Consider the following 23,933-nt stretch of genomic DNA (forward strand, 5'->3'; position numbering starts at 1 on the left):
GAAACCCCTCGCCAACAATCCTCTGAAGCTTTCTGGAATGCACTCGAAATACCCTTAAAACCCCGTCGGATTCCATGTAACGCAACTGAGACCCTTCGAAACTCCCAGTATATACCCCTGAAGCGCTCCCCCCTCCCCCGTGTGCAACACATCTGATACCCCCCCCCCCCTCCTGAAGCTCCCATGAAATCCCTCTGAAACCCCGCCTGGGGCCCTTTAAATCTCCTGGTCCTGGTCGCCCTTCTTTAACTTCTTTGAAATCTTCAATTCCATTTAGGTCATGAACTGAAACCATTTAGGTACAAACTCTATTTCGGCAGTCCCGATTTGTTACCTTAATGGAGGTTTTGGTGCAGTTCATTTTCACAACTACTGTTACTGTCAACAGCTAAACTTCAGGACAGTTTGGACGACCCTAAATGTCCCGAAGGTTTATAATAATATCTAGTGGACTTCAGGTTGGCCATATCAGATATGGCTGCTGTTACGAGTGTAGATTTGACGTTCTGAACTCTAAGGTAGTTTGGCTAATCTGGAATATCCATATAGTGTCTCTGAAAGACATTTCAATTTTCGAGAACTTCACGGATCCCACCAGATTATGCAATGATTTTATTTGTGACGAAAACACATTACATTATTCTTGTAGATTTGAAGGACTTTACTACAGGACAATTTGGAACACCTAGAACATCCCACTATTTAAAACACCTTTTGACGAAGATTAATTAAATACATATGAACGTAATGCAAATTCAGCTTTAAGAACAACTGGTATGCCAATTATTTCCCAGGTAACAGTTTGATCTAATTTTGATGATTTTATTCAACTTTTAGCTGATTGGAGGTTCATTGGAAGGCTGATTTAAGGCTCGATATGCGCTTAATCAGTAATCAATTAAGTGTATTAATTGTGTAAAAATAAAATAAAAACACGTTCGTGAGCCTATTTTACCATTAACTGCGTATATTTCCAGAAGAGATGTTTAGGAATGCATAAATTAATCTGTGGGAAAACTGAGAATTGAACTCGAACCTCCTGATTTATAGTCACTCACCTTAGCACCTACACCACACACAATTGTATACATATCCTCGAAATCATGAGCATTACTTGTTGTGTCTGAATAGTCAAGAACATTAGCTGAACTAAGTCTGTATTGAGGCTGAAGAAGCTATGTGGACTTCACGAAAACCGTGCTTGGGTCAGCTGTCAAAAATTACACTAGTTTACAAAATAAAACGAAAGTCGTGATCTTTTGTCTACGATCAAAATTTAGTAGAACAGTTTTTTAGTAGTAGCTCAATATCGAGTTTAACAACTTTTTAAAATATGGAAATTACTAAAATTCAAATATTTCGCGTTTTGTTCAACCAATTCGATAAATTAAAAGCTGAATATCATACCAATCGATCATCTGAACGCAGGTTTTGCGTCAGATTGATGAAATTCAAGATATTGGCGAGTTTTAGGAACGATCTCCTTAAATTTTAGCAAAATTCCCAAAAATATATGAAGACATGTATTTTTTTTTTCAATCAGAAAAAAACAATTTAAAAAATTCTTTGTCATCGTCGATTTGACATTTCATATGTAGGCGAGTTGCAGTAAAAAATTCAGCTCAATCGGAGCATTGAATACGGAGAATGAGATGTGTGAATTGAGCGACTTTGCTTGAAAATAGAACAAAAATCGATTTCAAATCATCAACCTTGTATGGAAAGTCGAAAAAATTCCGCTCTACTGTAATTTTTTTCCTTCGCGTTTTCGAACTCATGGCTTAATTCTACACCAAAAATGATCATCAGCTTACCGTGTTCAAAAATGCTGTAAACTAGTGTTATTTGATTAAAGGTTGAAAGATGGTTAATTCTGCACATGTTGATGTGTGTTTTGAAGCTGGTTACCTAGATGAATAATATTCTATTCAGCCTGATATTCAGCCATCCATGTATTGCTGATTAAAGAGGTTGAACAAGCCATACTTCAGACCAATATTCAGCTATCATTGTGTTCCACCATTGACACCATTAACCAGCTATTGTTCAGCTAATACTTTTCATTGTTATTTGGGTTTTGTTTCTCCAAACGAAGTTCCATGTTTTAAAATGAATTTCTGAAGGTGTCTTTGCAGGAAATTGTGGGAAAATACATAAAGGAATATTAGAAGGAAGTCATATGAAAAACTATTTTGGAATTTAAACAGGAGACACCTGAAAAAATCATGAAGGATTTTGTGAATATCTGTATGCAATCCTGAAAAAAAAATCCTGGATGGATTTTTGAAGAAACTGCGATATATTGAAAATAACACTGAAAAAAATCTGAAGGAACTCCTATTGAAAATTCTGAAAGAATCCTTGGAGGATTTTCGAACGAAATCCTGGAGCAATTTCATGGAAGACTTTTTTAAAGAATTCTTGAAAAAATCTGTGAAGACGGAATCCCTGGAGGAATATCTCAAAGAATGCTTAGATTTTTTAGGAACTACAGCAGGAATTTCTGAAAAAAAAACTGGTATAATTTTATGAAGATATGGAGAAACTTCTGGAGTAATTCCGGAAGGAATCCGTGGAAGGTTTTCTGAAACAACCCTTAAAAAGAAAATCATAAAGCAGTTTTAGTAGAAATTACGGCACCAACATTTCAAAAGATCGTAACTGCGTATACAACCAATGCCTTCTCACAAAGCTGTGGAGCATATCCCATCCCTCTCGAGCAATCCACTAGCACAAATAGCAAGATAAAATCTTCCTCTTTCGATTAATGGATGTGAATTGCGTGAGATGAATGAAATACGACCCACAGCTCTGTGAGAAGGCATTGGTTGCAAATGCAGTTACGCCCTTTTGAAATGTTGGTGCCGATTTATGAAAATTTTTCTAACCAAGTTGTTCACCCTAGTCGTGCAATGGGGTCATTATGACTCCAAAACGTGCACTACGTCAGCTAATGCACGAAGAAGGTTAAAAATGTTTTTTTTTTTTTTAATTTTGCGATGCTATCTATGGCGATTTTCTGTAGGAATCCATGGAAGTAGCCATGAAAAGAACATTGGAAAAGTTTCTGAAGGAATTCCTAATATCTGATTTTCTAAGGTATCCCTAGAAAGACTTCTGAAAGACTCCTTCGTGCAATTTCTGAGAAAAAATCATGGAATGCATTCTAGAAAAAAAATATTGAGAAAAAATAAAGTTCGTAATGGAATATCTGTATGATACATTGGAACCTGGAACATTTTTTGAAGAAATCGCTAAACCAGTTTCTAAAAAAGCATTAAAAGAATTCTGATAAAAACCTGAAGGAATTCCAGGAGAAATTTCTAAAGCATTCTTTGGAGGATAATTCGAACGGATTCCTGAAGAAATTTCTGAAGAAACTCATGAAAGACTTGTTTAATGATTTTTTGAATCCGTGAAGACGGAATCCCTGAAGGAGTTTCTTGAAGAATCTCTTGAATAATTTCTGAAATAACCACTAGAGGAATTTCTAAAAAAATCATGAAAAAATTAATGAAGTTATGGAACAATCCTTGGATAAATTTCTAATGGGGTTCAAAAAGCAACTATAAAAAATGTTTGGGATATTTTTATTAGAAAGATATTTTTAGAAAGAAAGAAGAAACCTAGAGAAATTCCTGAAGGAATCCTTAGAGAATGATCCGGACGAATTCCCAGAGAAATTCCTGAAGAAACCTATGAAGGGCTTTCTTAATGAATTCTTGGAGAAATTTGTTAAGACGAAATCCCTGGAGGGGTTCCTTAAAATATCTTATGACAAATTTTTAACCACTGGAGGAGTTGCTGGCAAAATGTGGGATTTTTTTTAAATTTATGGAGGAATTGCTGGAGCAGTTTATGAAGGAATCCGTGAAAATTTATGCAAAATTTTCTGAACAAATTGTTGAAAAAGTGTTTTGATGAATTTTCTGAAGGAATCCATGAAAGAATGTATGAGGAAATCTTTGGAAATCTATCTTAATTTCTGATGTTTTAAAAGAATGCTTGGGAGTACTTCTCCATGAAAGCTTTGAGCCATTTTTGAGAAATCCATGTATTGTTTTGTAGAGGAAATTTTGGAGAATAAAGGTGAATTCTCTAGAGGAATTTCAGATGGGATCCCTGCAGCAGAAATGTCTGAAAATTTTCACAGAGAAAATGTTTTAGCAATCCATGCAAGGTTTTCATCAAGAATACCTAGAGGAATAACAGAACAAAAAACTAAAGAAATTTTAGAAAATTTTCTCAAAGAGTCTTTTTTAGAGAAATCTCCAGATGAATTTCTAAAAAAAACGAAGAAAAGTGTTTCAAGCGATTGATGAAGAAACTAGCGGAAGTTCTGAAACAATACATGGAATATGTTTTAAAAGAACCCTCGAAAAAAAAACATAGGGAATCCCTGGTGGGAATTCTTTAAAAATTCATGCAAGGTTATGTAATGGAATACTTGGAAAAATTTCTGAAAAGTTCTTTGTGAAACTTTCTTATCTCTAGATCTCTAGCATCTATAGATTTTTTTTCAGAAAAAAAAATCCGTAACGGGATTTCAGAAAACAAAATCCTGGGAAATTTTCTGGAGGAATTCTCTGAAGGAATTTGTAGAAAAATATCTGGAGATGTATAGGGAGTATACTTGTGATGTCATGTATTCCAGATTTTCTTGAGTAATTTCGGAAGAAATTAATATGAAGGCCTGGAAAAAAATCTAAATGAATATAAGGTAGGGTTGAAGGAATACATAGAGAAATTTTCGAAGGAATTCCTGTAAGACTTTCTGAATGAACTTTTGTAAGATTACTGAGGAAATCTCTGCAGGAATTTCTAATGCAAGATTTTTTGTTGTAATTTGTAAAATTTCTGTAGACATCATCTTTTGAAATTGTCTTTGAAAGAATTTTCCAAAATTCTGAACAATTTCTAAAGCAATCGCTGCTCTGCTCTGCTTCTGCTCTGCTTCTGCTCTGCTTCTGCTCTGCTTCTGCTCTGCTTCTGCTCTGCTTCTGCTCTGCTTCTGCTCTGCTTCTGCTCTGCTTCTGCTCTGCTTCTGCTCTGCTTATGCTCTGCTTCTGCTCTGCTTCTGCTCTGCTTCTGCTCTGCTTCTGCTCTGCTTCTGCTCTGCTTCTGCTCTGCTTCTGCTCTGCTTCTGCTCTGCTTCTGCTCTGCTTCTGCTCTGCTTCTGCTCTGCTTCTGCTCTGCTTCTGCTCTGCTTCTGCTCGGCTCCTGCTCTGCTTCTGCTCTGCTCCTGCTCTGCTTCTGCTCTGCTTCTGCTCTGCTTCTGCTCTGCTTCTGCTCTGCTTCTGCTCTGCTTCTGCTCTGCTTCTGCTCTGCTTCTGCTCTGCTTCTGCTCTGCTTCTGCTCTGCTTCTGCTCTGCTTCTGCTCTGCTCCGCTTCTGCTCTGCTTCTGCTCTGCTCAGCTTGTGCTCTACTTCTGCTCTGCTTCTGCTCTGCTCCTGCTCTGCTTCTGCTCTGCTCCTGCTCTGCTTCTGCTCTGCTTCTGCTCTGCTTCTGCTCTGCTTCTGCTCTGCTTCTGCTCTGCTTCTGCTCTGCTTCTGCTCTGCTTCTGCTCTGCTTCTGCTCTGCTTCTGCTCTGCTTCTGCTCTGCTTCTGCTCTGCTTCTGCTCTGCTTCTGCTCTGCTTCTGCTCTGCTTCTGCTCTGCTTCTGCTCTGCTTCTGCTCTGCTTCTGCTCTGCTTCTGCTCTGCTTGTGCTCTGCTTGTGCTCTGCTTCTGCTCTGCTTTTGCTCTGCTTCTGCTCTGCTTCTGCTCTGCTTCTGCTCTGTTTTAGTTCTGCTTCTGCTCCGCTTGTGCTCCGCTTGTGCTCCGCTTCTGCTTCGCTTCTGCTCCGCTTCTGCTCCGCTTCTGCTCCGCTTCTGCTCCGCTTCTGCTCCGCTTCTGCTCCGCTTCTGCTCCGCTTCTGCTCCGCTTCTGCTCCGCTTCTGCTCCGCTTCTGCTCCGCTTCTGCTCCGCTTCTGCTCCGCTTCTGCTCCGCTTCTGCTCCGCTTCTGCTCCGCTTCTGCTCCGCTTCTGCTCCGCTTCTGCTCTGCTTCTGCTCTGCTTCTGCTCTGCTTCTGCTCTGCTTCTGCTCCGCTTCTGCTCTGCTTCTGCTCTGCTCCTGCTCTGCTCCTGCTCTGCTTCTGCTATGCTTCTGCTCTGCTTCTGCTCTGCTTCTGCTCTGCTTCTGCTCTGCTTCTGCTCTGCTTCTGCTCTGCTCTGCTTCTGCTTCTGCTCTGCTTCTGCTCTGCTTCTGCTCTGCTTCTGCTCTGCTTCTGCTCTGCTTCTGCTCTGCTTCTGCTCTGCTTCTGCTCTGCTCCGCTTCTGCTCTGCTTCTGCTCTGCTCAGCTTGTGCTCTACTTCTGCTCTGCTTCTGCTCTGCTCCTGCTCTGCTTCTGCTCTGCTCCTGCTCTGCTTCTGCTCTGCTTCTGCTCTGCTTCTGCTCTGCTTCTGCTCTGCTTCTGCTCTGCTTCTGCTCTGCTTCTGCTCTGCTTCTGCTCTGCTTCTGCTCTGCTTCTGCTCTGCTTCTGCTCTGCTTCTGCTCTGCTTCTGCTCTGCTTGTGCTCTGCTGGTGCTCTGCTTGTGCTCTGCTTGTGCTCTGCTTCTGCTCTGCTTTTGCTCTGCTTCTGCTCTGCTTCTGCTCTGCTTCTGCTCTGTTTTAGCTCTGCTTCTGCTCCGCTTGTGCTCCGCTTGTGCTCCGCTTCTGCTTCGCTTCTGCTCCGCTTCTGCTCCGCTTCTGCTCCGCTTCTGCTCCGCTTCTGCTCCGCTTCTGCTCCGCTTCTGCTCTGCTTCTGCTCTGCTCCTGCTCTGCTTCTGCTCTGCTCCTGCTCCGCTTGTGCTCCGCTTGTGCTCCGCTTCTGCTTCGCTTCTGCTCCGCTTGTGCTCCGCTTCTGCTCCGCTTCTGCTCCGCTTCTGCTCTGCTTCTGCTCTGCTCCTGCTCTGCTTCTGCTCTGCTTCTGCTCTGCTTCTGCTCTGCTTCTGCTCTGCTTCTGCTCTGCTTCTGCTCTGCTTCTGCTCTGCTTCTGCTCTGCTTCTGCTCTGCTTCTGCTCTGCTTCTGCTCTGCTTCTGCTCTGCTTCTGCTCTGCTTCTGCTCTGCTTCTGCTCTGCTTCTGCTCTGCTTCTGCTCTGCTTCTGCTCTGCTTCTGCTCTGCTTCTGCTCTGCTTCTGCTCTGCTTCTGCTCTGCTTCTGCTCTGCTTCTGCTCTGCTTCTGCTCTGCTTCTGCTCTGCTTCTGCTCTGCTTCTGCTCTGCTTCTGCTCTGCTTCTGCTCTGCTTCTGCTCTGCTTCTGCTCTGCTTCTGCTCTGCTTCTGCTCTGCTTCTGCTCTGCTTCTGCTTTGCTCTGCTCTGCTGAACATCGAAGATAGCTCCTTTTTTTCCAGAAACCTAATATTCGTTGAAACTATTTTCTAAGCATGGATTGATAAATACATCGGAAGCATCTGTTGGTCTTACAGGGCCCTCAAAGCCACAGCTATAAAGACGTAAGCATTCAGCATGATGGTGATGAGATCGATTCTCGGTCGGTCCAGGAACTTTTCGTAAAGGAAATGTCCTTCACTTCCTTGTGCATAGAATTAAAGTACCTTGCTAAAAAGCAGGCTTTGTCCCATTGGGAATCTTACACCAGGAATAAGAAGATCTGTTGGTCTAAAACGTTCAGTCATCCAGTCTTGATAAGAGATACGTAGTAATTAGTCTCGTTGTCTGAACATAAACACTTCAATCACACCGTACCAGTGTCTACAGTCTGGCACTCAAGAAATCACTTGTAAGAATTACATACTTGAGATTATTCCATAGTCACTGTTTATCTTTTCCTCGATAAGACAAACATCTTATGTAATCGTATTAACATACATGTACCACACAAAGGATGAAGCCAATATTATTGTTTACCATTCGCACACGCACGCGCTTCAATTCAACGAACCATGAAAAACTGGAAAAATGCACCGCTGGCCACCCACCACCCTTAGCTGGATTTATTTTTAGCATCTATCTACCTACCGCCTTTATCGTAAAAAAAAAAACAAAACATTCACTTATTATTTTCTTCGGTCGCATTCAATGAAAGTGCTAGATAGCACCTCTCAGTAATCGGTTGGCCGGTCGATGGGCTGGACTTTACGTGCCACAACCACAGTGACCAACAGTCTACATCGACTCTACAATAATTACAGAGCGGTTTATTTTTCTGCTTCTTTCGCTTGCCACTCCGTGCCAACTGGAACACTATCTGTTCTCCTGTTACATGGAGTTTTTTTTTTTTCATTGGAATAAACGGCAACCTGTCAATATTCTGAACTTAGTCACATTCACCAGCGTCGTCACCGGCTGAATCTGAAAAGATCTCCCAATTGCTGATAGCTGGTAATGAGGGAGACGAAGACGAAAGTTCTTCTTCTTGGCGTAGTAACGTCCCAACTGGAATAAATCACTGCCACACTGCAGTAACTGAGAGTTTTCTTTGGCAATAATTATTTTGTATGTGTATATCGTGTGGCAGGCATGAAGACACTCTATGCTCAAGGAAGTCAAGGAAATTTCTACGGAACGACCGGGAATCGAACCCGTAACCTACAGTATGGTCTTGCTTCGTCTATATGGGCCCTGAGATGACGAAAGCATAGTAAATGCATAGTTTGTATGGCACCCTAAGTGGGGCAGCTGATAGTCCAGCTAAGTGCATGGACACATTTTTGCTTCATTAATATTAATTGAGTAATCAACGCGTTCGGAAACTAGCACGGAGCGTCGTTCGCCATAACTGTCAATCAATTGGATGATCAGTAGAAGCTTTCAGGAAATATGAGGAGAGAAACAGGAAAGCCAACAGCGTAGAAATGTGAGACCATTGTGTCGAACTACACTCCGGCCTAGCTTTACGTCCACGTACCTTCTTTCGTCAAAGTACATATACTAGTGGCTAATTTGCCGTCTCCATGTGTTCAGCAAAGTTTTAACCTAGGGCCACTATTCGGCACTGTGACCTCAGATGGCAGCACTGATCAATCTACATAAAATGGTCCAGTAACTGTGGGCGCTGCTTCAAGATACCGGTAAACATAGAGATTGGGACAACGAAGCTCGAGCAAAATTAAAATCCATAGATAAATTCATTGCATATATTCAAAGATGAGAAAAAACACTGTTCCATTAACACTAGTTTACAGCATTTTTGAACCTTGTAAGCTGATTATTTTTGGTGTAGAATCATGCCCTGAGTTCGAAAACGTGAAGGAAAAAAATTACAGTAGAGCGGAAATTTTTTCGACAAGGTTGATGATTTGAAATCGATTTTTGTTCTATTTTTAAGCAGCAAAGTCGCTCACTTCACACATCTCATTCTCGGTAATCAATGTTCCGATTGAGCTGAATTTTTTACTCGCCTACATGTGATACGTCAAATAAACATTTAGAAAGAATTTTTGGATTGTTTTTTTCTTATTGAAAAAAAAATACATTTCTTTATATATTTTTGGAAATTTTGCTAAAATTTAAGGAGATCGTCCCAAAAACTCGCCAATATCTTGAATTTCATCAATCTGACGCAAAACTTGCATTCTGATGATCGAATGGTATTGTATTCAGCTTTTAATTTATGGAAAAAGATTTGAAATTGGTTGAACAAACGGCATGATATTTGAATTTTAGAATATTCCATATTTTAAAAATTGTAAAACTCGATTTTGACCTAAAACTCAAAAACTGCTCCACTTAAATTTTTTTGAAGCGCGGTTTCGAAATCAGCACTCAATTGTACTTCAAAAATTTTGGTCGTTGACAGAAGTTCACGTTTTTTTTTATTTTATTTTATAAGGTAATGTAATTGGCAACACTGCTCAAGTAGAGCATAATTCGACTCAATATGCAGCGTACACTAATTGGAGGTAGGAATCCTAGAGCTAATGGAAATTTTCCGAAATGGAGTTGTGGGCGCATAACTCAGGCGCTTTTCAGGATAGTACCATATTTTTCTTTGACAAGTTTACAAGAATAGATCTACTATACAATGGTCTGTAACATTTTTATTTATCTGGAGCATGAAGAAGCCCCTTGGAGTAAAGTCTTTTTTGAACCTCTTCTCTAAACGGCACAAAACATCCTTTTCTTTTCAACATAATAACAGTTCAATGACGCTTCCTGAGACTTTGTCTCTTGTCTCTTTGAAGGAACAGACATCCAACATCCAATTATTTGGCAACTTGGTCGATACAGGCAGTAGCTACGATAGACACTCAACAGTAGAAGCTCTCAAAAGTTGTCAGATGCGATAAATGTCAAGATCTAGTTTACTTGAAATATTAGTGCTTTCGGCATAGTTGTTCAGAAGGTCGAGAACAATCTGATGTTTTACCCATTAGTTGGTGATTTCATCGCCAGGGGGCGCCAATTGTCAAATGAAGTTTTGAACTTCTCTATCTCGGGATCGAAAGCAGATAGAAAAGTGTCGTCTTTGACAAAGTTGTTCAAAAGGACAATAACAATCTGGTGGTTTACCAATTTGCTGGTGATTTCGCCGCTAGGTGGCACTAATTATCAAGTAAAGTTCTAGACTTCTCTATCTCGGGATCCAAATCAGACAGAAAAGCGTCATCTTCGGCAAAGTTGTTCGGGATGGCAAGAACATTATTTTTAGTTTGCTATTTTGACGCTTGGTGGCGTAAGCTATTCAATAAAGTTTCAGACTTTTCTCCCCTCATAACCCAAATCAGAAAGGAAAATGTTCTTTTATCGGCAAAGTTGTTTAGAAGAACAAGAACATTCTTCAGAAGGACAAGAAGCATCTAGCTACCGCTTTAGATTGAAAAGCATCGGTCGGAGAGCAACAAATTTGGTTACGTTCGGAACAGGGATGGGAAATAGTAAGGATTTCAGCTGAGCAGACACAAACGTAAAGCAAACCTACTCGTAAACAACAGATGCCTGAATACCCAAGTAACCACGGTGATGAAGCCTTATTGCATGCAGATATACGGTGTACTTAGTGCAATCATTACTTTACATGCAAACTTAAGGTTGATTTAAAGTGGAAGTGGGCAATTATAGAATCAAATTAGGATTATACTGGTATAATCTTGATGCAGTCGCATAATTGCCCATTTCCACTTTAAATCAACTTTAAGTTTGCATGTAAAGTAATGATTGCTCTAAGTACACCGTATATCTGCATGCAATAAGGCTTCAGCACCGTGGTTACTTGGGTATATACGCATTTCTTCAAAACTTTTGCGGGTTTAAGCGACTTTTTAGGGTTTTTTTTCAGCTTTTTTTGAGGTTTTTTTTGACTTGGCAAAACTAGTGTCGCTCCCCCTGACTTCACATTTTTAAGCACACCCGATCTGCGATATTGAATTTCATTTAAATCTACATCATCAATGTTGCCAGCAATAATAGAATTTATGTGTCGCAATATCAAACACTGTCGGACATTGTCGAACGTTCGAACTGTCTATGTCACACCGGACCTGAGATATTGAGCTTTATATTAAGCTGAATGATCAGTGTTTCCAGCAATATTAAATTTGTTTCTGTCGCTGTCTGAAACAATGCACTGCTATGGAGTTACACTATAACATTGTCAAACATTCAAACTGCCAATATCACACCGAATCTGCGATATTGAGCATAATATGAATCTGTACAAGAATCTGTATCATCAGTGTTGCCAGCAATAAAAGAGTTTTTGTGCCACCGTGCAAAGCTATATACTGTAACTGAGTGCACTATACCATTGTCTAACGTTTGAATTGCCTATCTCACACCGAATCTGAGTAACTAGGCTTTATATGAAACTACATGATCAGTGTTGCCAGCAATAATATAACTTATGTTGCAAAGTGAAACAGTGTACTGCACTTAAGGCCTACTATTCCAATGTTGAACAGTTTAATTTCCTATGTCATTCTGGATCAGATAGGGAATCGCGCCACTTGGGCGGTGGCTTCTATATTCGTCTGTTTTCCACTATAACTCAGTCAAATTTGGACCAATTGACATAACTTTTGGAATGTGGTGAGATAGGTATATTAGCTACACGTGTACAACATTTCAAGTCAATTGGTTCAAAATTGACTGAGTTATAGTGGAAAACAGACGAATATAGAAGCCACCGCCCAAGTGGCGCGATACCCTATTTAGAACTTTTTTTGGAATCTGCATGACCAGTACTGCCAGCTACTCCAAGAATTTAGTGTTTCAAAATGACGACAAAAATTTCTGTGTTATAATATGTTGCCATATAGCCGAGGCGGTAAACGCACGGGTATTCAGCATGACCATGCTGAGGGTGACGGGTTCGATTCCCGGTCGGTCCAGGATCTTTTCGTAGAGGAAATTTCCTTGACTCCCTTGGGCATAGAGTATCTTCGTGCCTGCCACACGATATACACATGCAAAATGGTCATTGGCAGAGGAAGCTCTCAGTTAATAACTGTGGAAGTGCTCATAGAACACTAAGCTGAGAAGCAGGCTTTGTCCCAGTGAGGACGTTACGCCAAGAAGAAGAAGAAGAATATGTTGCCAAAGATGTACCTTGACAATTGAATTCGATATACTGACTGAGGGCCCATATAGCCGAGGCGGTAAACGCACGGGTATTCAGCATGACCATGCTAAGGGTGACGGGTTCGATTCCCGGTCGGTCCGGGATCTTTTCGTAAAGGAAATTTCCTTGACTTCCTTGGGCATAGAGTATATTCGTGCCTGCCACACGATATACGCATGCAAAATGGTCATTGGTCAGTTAATTACTGTGGAGAAGCTGAGAAGCAGGCTTTGTCCCAACGTGGACGTTACGCCAAGATGAAGAAGAAGAAGTAAAAAGGAGGAGGGTCAGAGGGTTTTGAAGGGAGTGCTTCATAGGCTCTCAGGTGAGCTGCACGATAATTTCAGAGGGGTTTCAGAGATGTTTTAAAGCATTTCAATGGAGAATTTCGCATAGATTTCATGGGGGTTTCAGAGGCGTTTCAGAGATTTAAGAGGGTTTTGAGGAGACTTCAGAGGCTTCCAAGTGAATTTCACAGAGTTTATATGGAGTTTTGAAAGGCGTTTCAAATCATTTCAAAGCGTTTCAAAGCATAACAATGCGTTTCAGAGCCTTTTGGGAGGTTTCTGGGAGTTTGAGGGGCATCAGAGCCTCGCAGATGGATTTCACGGGGATTTCATGGGGATTTCAGGGGATTTCAGAGGTGTTTCAGTAATGTACTTTACATTACTTTACTAAGCGTTACGACAAGCGTTACGATCATTGTTACATGAGGCTGTGTGAGTATGATTTTTAGTCATGAAGCTCTTAGAGACAACCAAATACGTTGGCAGATCGGATGACCTCTATACTCAAGAAATTTCCTGATCACGGATTACACCAGTAGATCAAATGGCCTAAGCTCCTAGGAGTTCTCAGATACTCCTATATAGAAGTATAGAACTTAAGACTTGAAATAACATAGATGCCAGAAACTGTGTGAGTATGAACCTTATTCACCATCCTAATAGATTAAACTAGTAGCTCTCGCGGATTTGATGCTCTCAACCTTTAAATAATCATTGAACTCACTACTCGATAGATCATAGCTACCTGAGGCTATGTGAGTATGTTTCTTAGTCAGACAGCTCATAGAAACGATCAAATACGTAGGTAGATCCGATGACCTATATTCAAGGGAGTTTTTGGAGGTCCTCAAAACGGAAATGAAATCACCACTTAACAACACATAGTAGCATAGAGCTGTGCTAGCATGAATTTTATTAATAATGCTCCAATAGATCACTGACTGCGCTGGTAGATCATATGGCCTAAACTCCTAGGAATTCTCGGATACTCTTAAACTTTTGAGCCTTAAACACGCCGGAAATTCCCCTTAATTCTTAATTTTGTTTTTTCCGTGAACCAACTCAATCCCCAATCTTTGGTAGATATTATAACTGCTTTGAACCCCGAGCAGAGGCGAATATCAAATTCACAACAATAGAATCGCATAGCTTGTTTTTATATCATAATTTGTTATTAATAATTTATCAAAGTTTTACTTTTTAATATTATGTTTTGTTGGGCAATCTTATTTTGTTATGATCAAGTTATTGAGAATCATCCACTAAAAACATTTCAGTAATATAATTTGTTGTAGACTAAGTTTTGTTATTAGACTACTATTGAAAATGTACAAATATGCGATGAACAACAATAACAAGTTTTCAAATTCTCTGCAAGATTCATTGATATTAAGTTGTTATTGAATCTAACTAAACATGTTATTAAATTAGTTTTCTAGGAACATATTTTGTTATGACTTTTGATATTTTGCCACTTATGACAGACAAGTTTATAACATAATAAGATATGTTAATAACATAAAAATTACTGATTCCATTATACAGTTACTAAATAACATATTTTGTTATGCTTCTGATCGGGTCATAAACAAATTCCATGTAGGTAACGTTCACTTAAGCCTTTGGAACCAGAAACCGAGCATAACAAACGTATTCGCTGTCAGCGAGGTTATGGCAGCAGCGATAAAACAATATGGCTCCAATGAGATAATGAAGGGACCTAAATACAGGGGATAGACAAAATGATCGGGACAGGCAAATTTTCATTTTTCAAAAAATGTTCAGCTAGCTGTAACTTTTCGAATAATGCATCAATTATTCTCAAAATTTCACTGTAAGTTGTTCAACTAGTTGTGTATCAGTGGACAAAAATTGTAAAAGATCGAGCTATTCTACACGAAGTTATAAAAATTTTAGAAAAAGGTATTATTACCGTCTACCCCCGTTGGTTTGAACGACACCTCATGCAAACCAACGGGGTTGATTTTTAATTTGAACGTCTAGCAACTCTGTTAGCATCGAAAAACACACTACTGGCAACCTGATTTGGTGTTTTGTTTTGGTTCTGCGTTCCGTTTCACACCGTTCCATTAGCAGAATGACGTTTGAACCATTTTTAGTTTGAACTATGTGCAGATTAGAGGGGGTCAAACTAAAAAGTGTTCAGATTACGTGCGGTCAAACCAACGAGGGTAGACGGTATCCGATAGCCAACTTTGAGCTGTTATATCTCCGGATTCAATTAACCGAAGGCAATGAAATTTTGACCATTTATGACTTATATAATTAGCTTTGAAAAATGTTTGACACAACTTTAAATTATTATCAAGAGGAAAAAAATATAGTGATTTTATTTATTTTATGATTTTTTAGTAAATTGGTCTATTTTTAATATGCATCCCAATACTTTTTCCTTTAATTGAAGGCTATGTTGTTACTTTCCTTCAAAACATATTTATATTCAAGACAACTAGAGGGAATTTAAATGAACTATAATTAGCATCTTGAATTTTGAAGCGATGTTGAAGTTTTAGAAAATTTGGTGTTTTATTAGAAAAATAAACTAATCGTAATAATTTTCTTCCGTGTTCAAAATTTCATTGCATTCGGTTCATTGAATCCGGAGATATAACAGCTCAAAGTTGGCCATCGGATAATTATACCTTTTTCTAGAATCTTTATAACTTCGTGCAGAATATCCCGATCTTTTCCAAATTTTGTTCACTGATACACAACTAGTTGATCAACTTACAGTGAAAATTTGAGAATATTTGATGCACGTTCCGAAAAGTTACAGCTAGTTAAACATTTTTTGAAAAGTAAAAATTTTGCCTGTCCCGATCATTTTGTCTATCCCCTGTAGATTTACCTAAATGTATTCTACCTAAATAAACATTTTTATATTTGGTTGTCCTATGTTACTTTTTGATGATTTCGATTTCTTATAGCCAAATGGTGTATTTTTATCTATACCTTCAGAAACGACTCTCGGTTAGTGTACTTTATTCATAAACTCTATGAAAACAACATCAAGTCAATTTGGTCCATGTTCGATTTTGCAGCATAAGCTTTCCCATGTCCTATTTTTCTCAAAAACTTTTCCACAAAAGATGACAAATGAGGAGTGAGCAATGTGGAATGAGAATGTTGAGTAAGCTGCGCAGAGTAACCAGTGAAGAATGCGGAGTATGGGGTAGTGATGAATGACAAGTGAGCAGCGTCGAGTGATAAATGAGAACTTTGGCATGGGAATTGAAGAGTGAGCTGTGATTATTGAGGGTTGAACGGTGGCTAATGAAGAGTGTGAAGTGACCCGAGCAGAGGAGAATATCAAATTCATAACAACAGAATCACATAGCCTGTTTTTATATCATAGTTTGTTATTATTAACTTATCAAAGTTATGATAATGTTATTGAGATTCATCCACTAAATAACATTTCAATAATATACTTTGTTGTAGATCAAGTTTTGTTATTATTCTACAATTGAAAATGTACAAATATGTGATGAACTATAGCACAAAAATAACAAGTTTTCAAATTCACTGCAAAATTCATTGTTATTAAGTTGTTGTGGAATCTAACAAAACATGTTATTAAATTAGTCTTCCAGGTACAATTTTTTGTTATGATTTTTGTTATTTTGCCGCTATGACAGACAAGTTTATAACACAATAAGATATGTTAAGAACACAAAAATTACTGATTCCATTATACAGTTATTATGCCAAAATAACATATTTTATTGTGCTGTTGATATTCTCTTCTGCTCGGGAAGAATGTGAAGCACTGTCGACCGAGAGTGAGCAGTGATCATTTTTAACTGAGCCGTGTATAGCGAGGAGTGAGATGTGAGCAATGCAACAGCGAGAAATGAGCAGTAAAAAGTGAGGAGTGGAAAATAAGCAGTGAGGAATAAATGGAGGAATGGAGTGTGAAACAGCGAGAAGTGAGCAGTGACGGGTAAGGAGTGAGCAGTGAAAAGTAAGGAGTGAGAAGTGAGAAATGAACAGTGAAGAGTAAAGGCAGTGATGGAGTGAAAGCGAAATGGTGAAAAGTGAAACATGGGAGAGTTCATGCTAAAAATCTCGCATGACATGAGATAACTCATGCCGAGAAAATCCTAAAAATAACTAAATTTATCGGCTTTGCAGTTCCATCAGAGTATTCCTTTGAAAAGTTAAAGCAAATTGAATATCTATTAAATTTGTTTTTCATACTGTAAAGATAAATGCCAATTTTCACAATCCTGATACATATATTTATTTTGTTTTTTTTTTTTACAGCACTTGTCCTTAGTGAAGGAAACAAGGCTGAAACGCATTTTTCTCAGTTGGTTATTTTAGAGCATGGGACAACTATGCTGCACACGACAGAATGGCTCATCAAAAGTCTTGACACATATCATTAGAAGCTTCACCGAATCAATACCCCGTGTGGCATGTTTCTGGTAAATCCTAACGAACACCTATGAAAACCTGGTCTTATCGCAATCTGAAACAACTATTGTTGATGCGTGCCCCAGTCCCAGGTGGTGTTCAAGCTACTGAATGAACAACATATTGAAGAAGCGCGATGTATCATTTTGCTACCCGTTAAACCACAATCGTGTGAGCAGCATAGCCGGTGACTCTGGTTTTTACCTTTCAAGTTCAGCTGTTAGGCTGTTGGTACCGATATATACATACTGACTCACATATGAGGAAAATTGGCTCCAGTCAGTGGTGAGTGCCCTGCTGATAACCGATAATTTCCTTGACAAATCGTACCGCAGTCGTCGTCACGCGAATGGAGAATGTTTCATGGTACATATAGTACATATGCTTGCCGTACCAACTGTGTAAACAGCAAATAATTGCCGGTGTGATTAGTATGACTTCGCTTTAGTTGTCTCTATATTCGCTATGGGCTTCATGCATCTTATGTATCTATCGATCGTACATTTGTTTTAACTGCCCTCGACTAATACGAAGTTAGCTAAATTTTGTAGTTTAGTTTCAGTTCATTCGAAATTGGTGCTCTAGTGGCTACTGTTTTTTGCTTTGCTGGTACACAAGAAAAGACATGATAGCCAGATGAACATCGCGGATGTGATTATTGAAAATGCGTTTCAAACATTGAAGAAGAAAAGAAGTCAAACTGACAGATCAGAAACCCTTCACTTTTTTATACGATGCACGCCATTGTAGTATCAAGAGAAGCATCCAAATCAACTATCAAATCACTGAACTGTAAATGGATGGTGAGTATCTTTGAATTTTGGCCACAGCCTAATAAATACCCAGTTGGTTGACTGAGAATTCCTAAAACGCAATATTTACGAAGTAACATCCAAATATTCAAAAAGATGTTGTTCTGAGAAGAGTGTAGCAACGATTAGGTTGTTGACAAGCACACATGCTCGAGGCATGACACGCGATTTTGGCATCTCATTTTTACTGTAAGTGGCAAACATGGGATTTACAACGGTACTTGAATGTAGACTAAATTGTTGCTGTACTTTTATTTTGAACAATGTTCTGAGCCGTAGCCACTATCCAAATTAGACAGGATTCAATTCTTTGCAATCACAGATTCCCCTATGTAATATGCTGTACAATAAAAAGTTAATCAAGATCTAAGCCAACCTATCATTGGTTCTATAATTGCCCGATGACAATTTGAATAAATCAACTATGATGTCATGCTGTGTCGTTGTCCCCTGTATCGTACTGTTTTCACTGACGTGGTCCTTCATTAACGTGTAGGTGTTCAGAAAAATTCTAAACAACTTGTTCTTTTATGTGACTGTGACGCGTTGACCCAATTTGATTGAACTGTTGAACAGGATCTGCAAGATTCGCATCGCCCTCTCACCACAACGTTTTAGAATCAACAAGTTGTGTCAAAAATCGTGCGCTGTTTAGCATAATTCTGCTATTTTTCCTCGTTTGCTTTTGCCGGCTGTTCGCTTCGCTTACGTTATCTCCTCAACGTACTAAGCCATACTCTTCCGCGTGCCCGGCTTCTGCAAAATGTACCTTCAAGCCCAGTAGGTTTATCACCTCATATGACGGCTACGGAACGACGACGGTGAGACCCGTCAAGCGTGACTGTAGGCAATTTTGCATGACTTGATTGGACGTGGCCAAAGAATGCCTTGGTATTGTTATATGAAAGCACTTGAATCGTAGCAGTCGCAGCGTGCGTTTTGCTCACTTTGCATCAATATGTTTCAAATTCCTAGCTTCCTTCGATGGTTATTTATAGAAACCACTCAAAATCAAACATTCTTACAACATTCGAACAACGATGATCAGATGCAACACACATCCATTTGCTGCTACGCACCTTGTTTTTCTTAGCTCACGAATCTTTCCTCATCAGAATAATTCCAGCTTGTATTAATCACAATCACAATAACTTTAAATCAAGATCCACTTATACACACCCACACAAGGCACGCGCGAAATATTCGTCGACCGATGCAAAATTCTGTCCGTCCGCCGTCCGTACTCGGAGACGGCACAGAGAAGATTAATCGTGTCGCTCTCTTCACTTTCTATAGGTCTTCTACCTATCGCTACATGCTAGTACCTACACCCTTAAATGAAACAACACAGCGCACGAGTAACTTTCACGCAGCGAGCAAAAAGACAAAAGAATTTTCACGCAGATTTGTGTAACACCGGATCAGCACATTTTTTGTGTTGATCCGGTGTTACACAAATCTGCGTGAAAATTCTTTTGTCTTTTCGGTCGCTGCGTGAAAGTTACTCGTTGCGCTGTGTACATCGAGTTCTGCGTGTACGTTGATTACGGTGGCTTCATGTGACGGATGATAGAACGACGGAAGAACACAAGAGAGCTCTCACCGACCCTGCAGTCTGTGTCAGTCAGTAGCTGTGCTACAACGTTTTCTAGATCAGTCATTCAACCACTTCTCGACTCTCCACAAACAGAGAACCATCACAGTCGGTGGTGTGACGCGTGAGAGTGTGTAATATCAAAGTTAGTGCGGTGAGTAGACAGTTTACCACGGTTAACATCGTTTACTGCAAGCTACATCTCATATCAAGTACCTTGAACACATCGGCTTATCATTGTGGTTGACAGTCCGGACACAGAATGACAGTGCAATGCTGTCAAAGTAGGCAAAGAATATTTGCGTGTCGCTTCTGACATGAAACATTTTCTGGGAAGCGGCCAACGAAGTGTGCAGAGAAAAAAAAGTAGCAAAACAGAGAGGATGCACACGAGTCGTGAGAGAATTGAGAGGAACTCGAGAGAGTTTTGTAGAAATAGGGGATGTTGGGGGGCTTTATGTAGAATTCGCGATATGAAATCAAAACTATATCTCAATTAAAAATTTAATATTTTTCTTAAATTTCAGATTTGTGAAGATTACTGAAAATTACTATGGAAGAGAACAGTGGATTGCAGATTCCCCGAGTGGGAAAAGAGGTGAACAATGCTGCGACCTCACCAATCAAAACACCACTGGTGCAGTTCAAGCAAGCCAACAAACAATCGACAGGATCAGCAACAGGTTAGTGCAGAACTATCCGATAAGAAAAGCGAATCGTGTATTTTGGAGAGGCCGAGGACAACGCTAAAACAAAATATCAATTTATCTCTCAACTGGTTATGATTCAAATCTACTTAGGACAGTAGTACACAGGGGCAAATATTTGACAAGGAAAAAACTCAAGAAACAATATCAGTTTGACACTAATGAAAATTCGATGGAGTCAAACAAGATGTTTAAGCATTGGTTTCTTTTTGGACAAATATTTGACCTTGTGTACTAACAGCTTAATATACGCTGCTTTATTTTTTAAATTGTATTTGTCCATTAATTTGGACAGGCAAGGACCAGGATTTATCCAACTCGACACGCAGCATTATTTATATTTTCCTCTTAAAGTTTGATAGTTTTTCTGCAGAGTTTCTCAATATTAAATATATTATCTATGTAACAATACATATTACACCTAGTTTTATATCCTTGAAATAAGTACAGTTATCGATTACTGTTCGAAGGAAGACTAAGTTTGTTATTTTGAGTGACCAATATTTTTTTATGTGATCGAAAGTACCTTTCTAGTTTGGGGAAATTTCGATTATACCCTGAAAAACACATTGAAACCTACACATTACTCCTAGATTGAAATATATGATTGAAAATATATGATTGGAGAAGCCATGTAAAGTATATTCTTGAGATAATTATATTGTTTTATGCAATTCAGTATCATAATTTATATTTTATCTAACTCATTTTGGTATCATAATGACCAATTTTTCCGAACTGGTTTATTATGCAACTGAAATGAGTTGTATAATGAAAAAAAGTTGTATAATGTTCATAATGCAACTCATTTGAGTTGCATTATGAACATTATGCAACTCAAATGAATTGCATTATGAAAAAATCATTGCATAAAATTTTGTATGGAACTCGTTGCAAAACTCGATTTTTTCAGCACTCTTCGTATTTATCCAACTCGGCAAGCCTCGTTGGATAAATGTACGACTCGTGCTGAAAAAATCAACTTTTTGCAACTCATTACATAAATAACTATGTTTATACCAAAACAAGTTTAATATTCGAAAATTCTACTTAATGGAGGCAAAATAATTCAATTTGAAACAACAATAACGTTTGTTGATTCCTAATCCAACAAAACAGTAGTTTTTATTTTTCTATTTCAAAACCACAATTTCGGTTTGATAGAAACTGAAAAATTGGTTATTTTTACTGCGAGTAATATGTATTTCCAAAATAATAAACCGACGTCAGCCACTTTAAACTATTGTTTTGTTATTTTTACCAAAATGCAACCGTTTATTTTTACTAATTCTTAGGTTTCTTTAATTGCCGTAAAACACAAAATATTAGTTTGATTTTACCATGCCGGTGGTTAAATCAAACCAATATTCCGTTTAACTAAAAAATAACAAACAAATACTAATATAGAAGTACTACTTCAAAAATTTAGAATTTGGGTTTTTGTATCCAAGCTACAGGGATGCTCTTCACTCTTTCAAAAAATGTTCAACTAGGTGTAACTATGTTTAAAGCGAATCAAAAATTCTCAATTTTCCATAGTAAGTGCACCAACTATTGAACTAGTAGTCTATGAAATGCCCGAATTTGGAAGGACTGAGCTATTTTAAATGATGTTAGAGTAACTCTAGTAAAATACATAATTTTCTAAAAGTTATTTTTGATCTGTTATATTTCCGGATTTAATGAACCGAATGGAATGTAAGTTTGAGCAATCATGACTTATATAACGAACGTTGTAAAAAGCTTAACATAACTTCAAATGTTTATAACAATTAGAAAATTGGTTCATTTTTCACAGAAGTACATCATATGGAAAACATATGGGAAAGATTTTAAAAGGAACTTTGGAAAGGTTCTAAGAAGTATCAAATAGAAACACCCACATGTGGGCTTCGTGGCCGTGCGGTTAGCGGCGGCAGTCGTCTAGGCGTATGGTAAGCCTCGGAGTGTGGGTTCGATTCCCGCTCCAGTCGGTGGAAACTTTTCGTCAAACGAAAAAGTCATCACTAGGCCACTGCGTGTTCAGTGTCTTGTCCGTTGTCTAGTGTAAGTAATGTGTTCAGTCTGTGCAGCCTCTGGCTGAAGACGGTGTGAATTGTCTACAAATATGGAAAAGACTTTCCGAGAAATATGGGAAAGACTCTCAGAAAAATATGAGAACGATTACCAAAGGTGATACTCAGAGAAATATGAAAAAAGAAGAATATGGAATCGGATATTGAAAAAAACGACTGAATAGAAAATCATAAATATATCTAGCAAGCATCACTAAAACACCTGGGAAAATTTTTCAAAAAAATACAGGAAAGATTCTGAGTAGAATATGGTAGGAACTCGCAGAAAAAAGTACCGAAAAAATCCCAGACAAACCTGCATCAAAAAACTATAGATATCTATTTTTTTCTATATTGTCTGTAATACTTTTTTTTTCAGGGAATACTTCAGAAATCGGTCCAAATAAAAAAAATATTTCGAATATTCCTTCAGAAATTCGTCCCGAGATTTCTTAAAAAAATTATTCAAGGATTACCCCACGAATTCCTCCTGAAATTCCTCTACGGGCTCTTAAAAAAACTTATCGAAGATTCATTTGATTTTTTATCACATTTGTTTGTTTTTTTTTTTTACCTGAATTAACGAGATTTTTAGCCCTAGTTCATCTCGGGACCCACGCTTTACTTCCCTTCCGAAGGAAGAACTCACATTTTTGCGAGTTTTTCGGGAGTGGAATTCGATCCCAGATCCTCGGCGTGATAGTCAAGTGTTCTAACCATCACACCAGATCCGCTCCACCAAAGATTTATTTATATATTCCACTTGGTCTTCCTCCAAAATGTTTCAAGAGATGTTTTTTAGAAAATCTTGCATGGATTGCTTCAGAATCTATTCCATGAATTTCTTTAGAAATTTTTCAATGATTCTTTCAAAAATTCTTTCAGCGATTTGTTCAGCAAATTATTGAAGGATTCATATGAAAACCATTCATTAATAACTTCAGAAATTCTTTAAAAAGCTATCCAGGTTTTTCTTTAGAAATTCCTCCAGCGATTCCTCCAGAAAACCTTCCAGGGATTTTTTTTTCAAAATTCTGTCCCGACAATTTCAACGATGATTTTTTCTCTGAGTAATCTTTCAGGAATTTTTCCTTTTTTTTTTTGTAGAAAATTCTTAGTTTGTCTAGGAATTTTCGCCAAGGTTTTCAGAAGATTTTACCAGAAATTAATTAACGAACTTAAAAAATACTTTCCATTCAAATTGCTCCATGGATTGTTTTAGGAAATCCTCCGGGAATTCCTTTTGCAAAGTGTTTCACGGATTTCGTTTGAAAGTACTTTAGAACATTTTCCTTGGATTTTTTCGGAATTTTCTCTAGAATTTCCATCGGAATTGCCGTTAGAGAATCCTCCAAAAATTTCTCCAAAAATTCTCTACGAAAGCATTAATGGATTTTCTTAAACATTTCTCTTCAAGTTTTTTAATCCATCCGAAAACTATTTGACAAGAAAATCTCCAGCAATAACTCCAATCATTCGGTCTTAAAATCTGTCCAGGTTTT

The 23,933-nt window shown here is 38.5% G+C and overlaps 2 protein-coding genes across 3 annotated transcripts in view; one reads left to right on the forward strand and one right to left on the reverse strand.

Moving 5' to 3' along the window:
- Window positions 1-19,338, reverse strand: part of LOC109410656 (fatty-acid amide hydrolase 2-B) — a 45,295-nt gene extending 25,957 nt beyond the window's left edge. Inside the window, exon 1 of the mRNA XM_062856386.1 lies at window positions 19,156-19,338. The gene's annotated coding sequence lies outside the window, so the exon portion shown is untranslated. The remainder of the gene's footprint in view (window positions 1-19,155) is intronic.
- Window positions 1-23,933, forward strand: part of LOC109433485 (cytochrome b5 reductase 4) — a 364,704-nt gene that overhangs the window by 28,785 nt on the left and 311,986 nt on the right. The window contains exons 1-2 of one of the 2 annotated variants that reach the window (XM_029875784.2): window positions 19,618-19,824; window positions 20,198-20,353. In XM_029875784.2, coding sequence (XP_029731644.1) covers window positions 20,224-20,353 — 130 coding nt within the window. In that variant the 5' untranslated portion in view covers window positions 19,618-19,824; window positions 20,198-20,223. Of the gene's footprint in view, window positions 1-19,617; window positions 19,825-20,197; window positions 20,354-23,933 lie in introns of those variants that run through there. The other variant, XM_062856390.1, reaches the window with a different exon arrangement.

This window comes from Aedes albopictus, chromosome 3, assembly GCF_035046485.1.
Source record: "Aedes albopictus strain Foshan chromosome 3, AalbF5, whole genome shotgun sequence".
NCBI classification, from domain to species: Eukaryota; Metazoa; Arthropoda; class Insecta; order Diptera; family Culicidae; genus Aedes; species Aedes albopictus.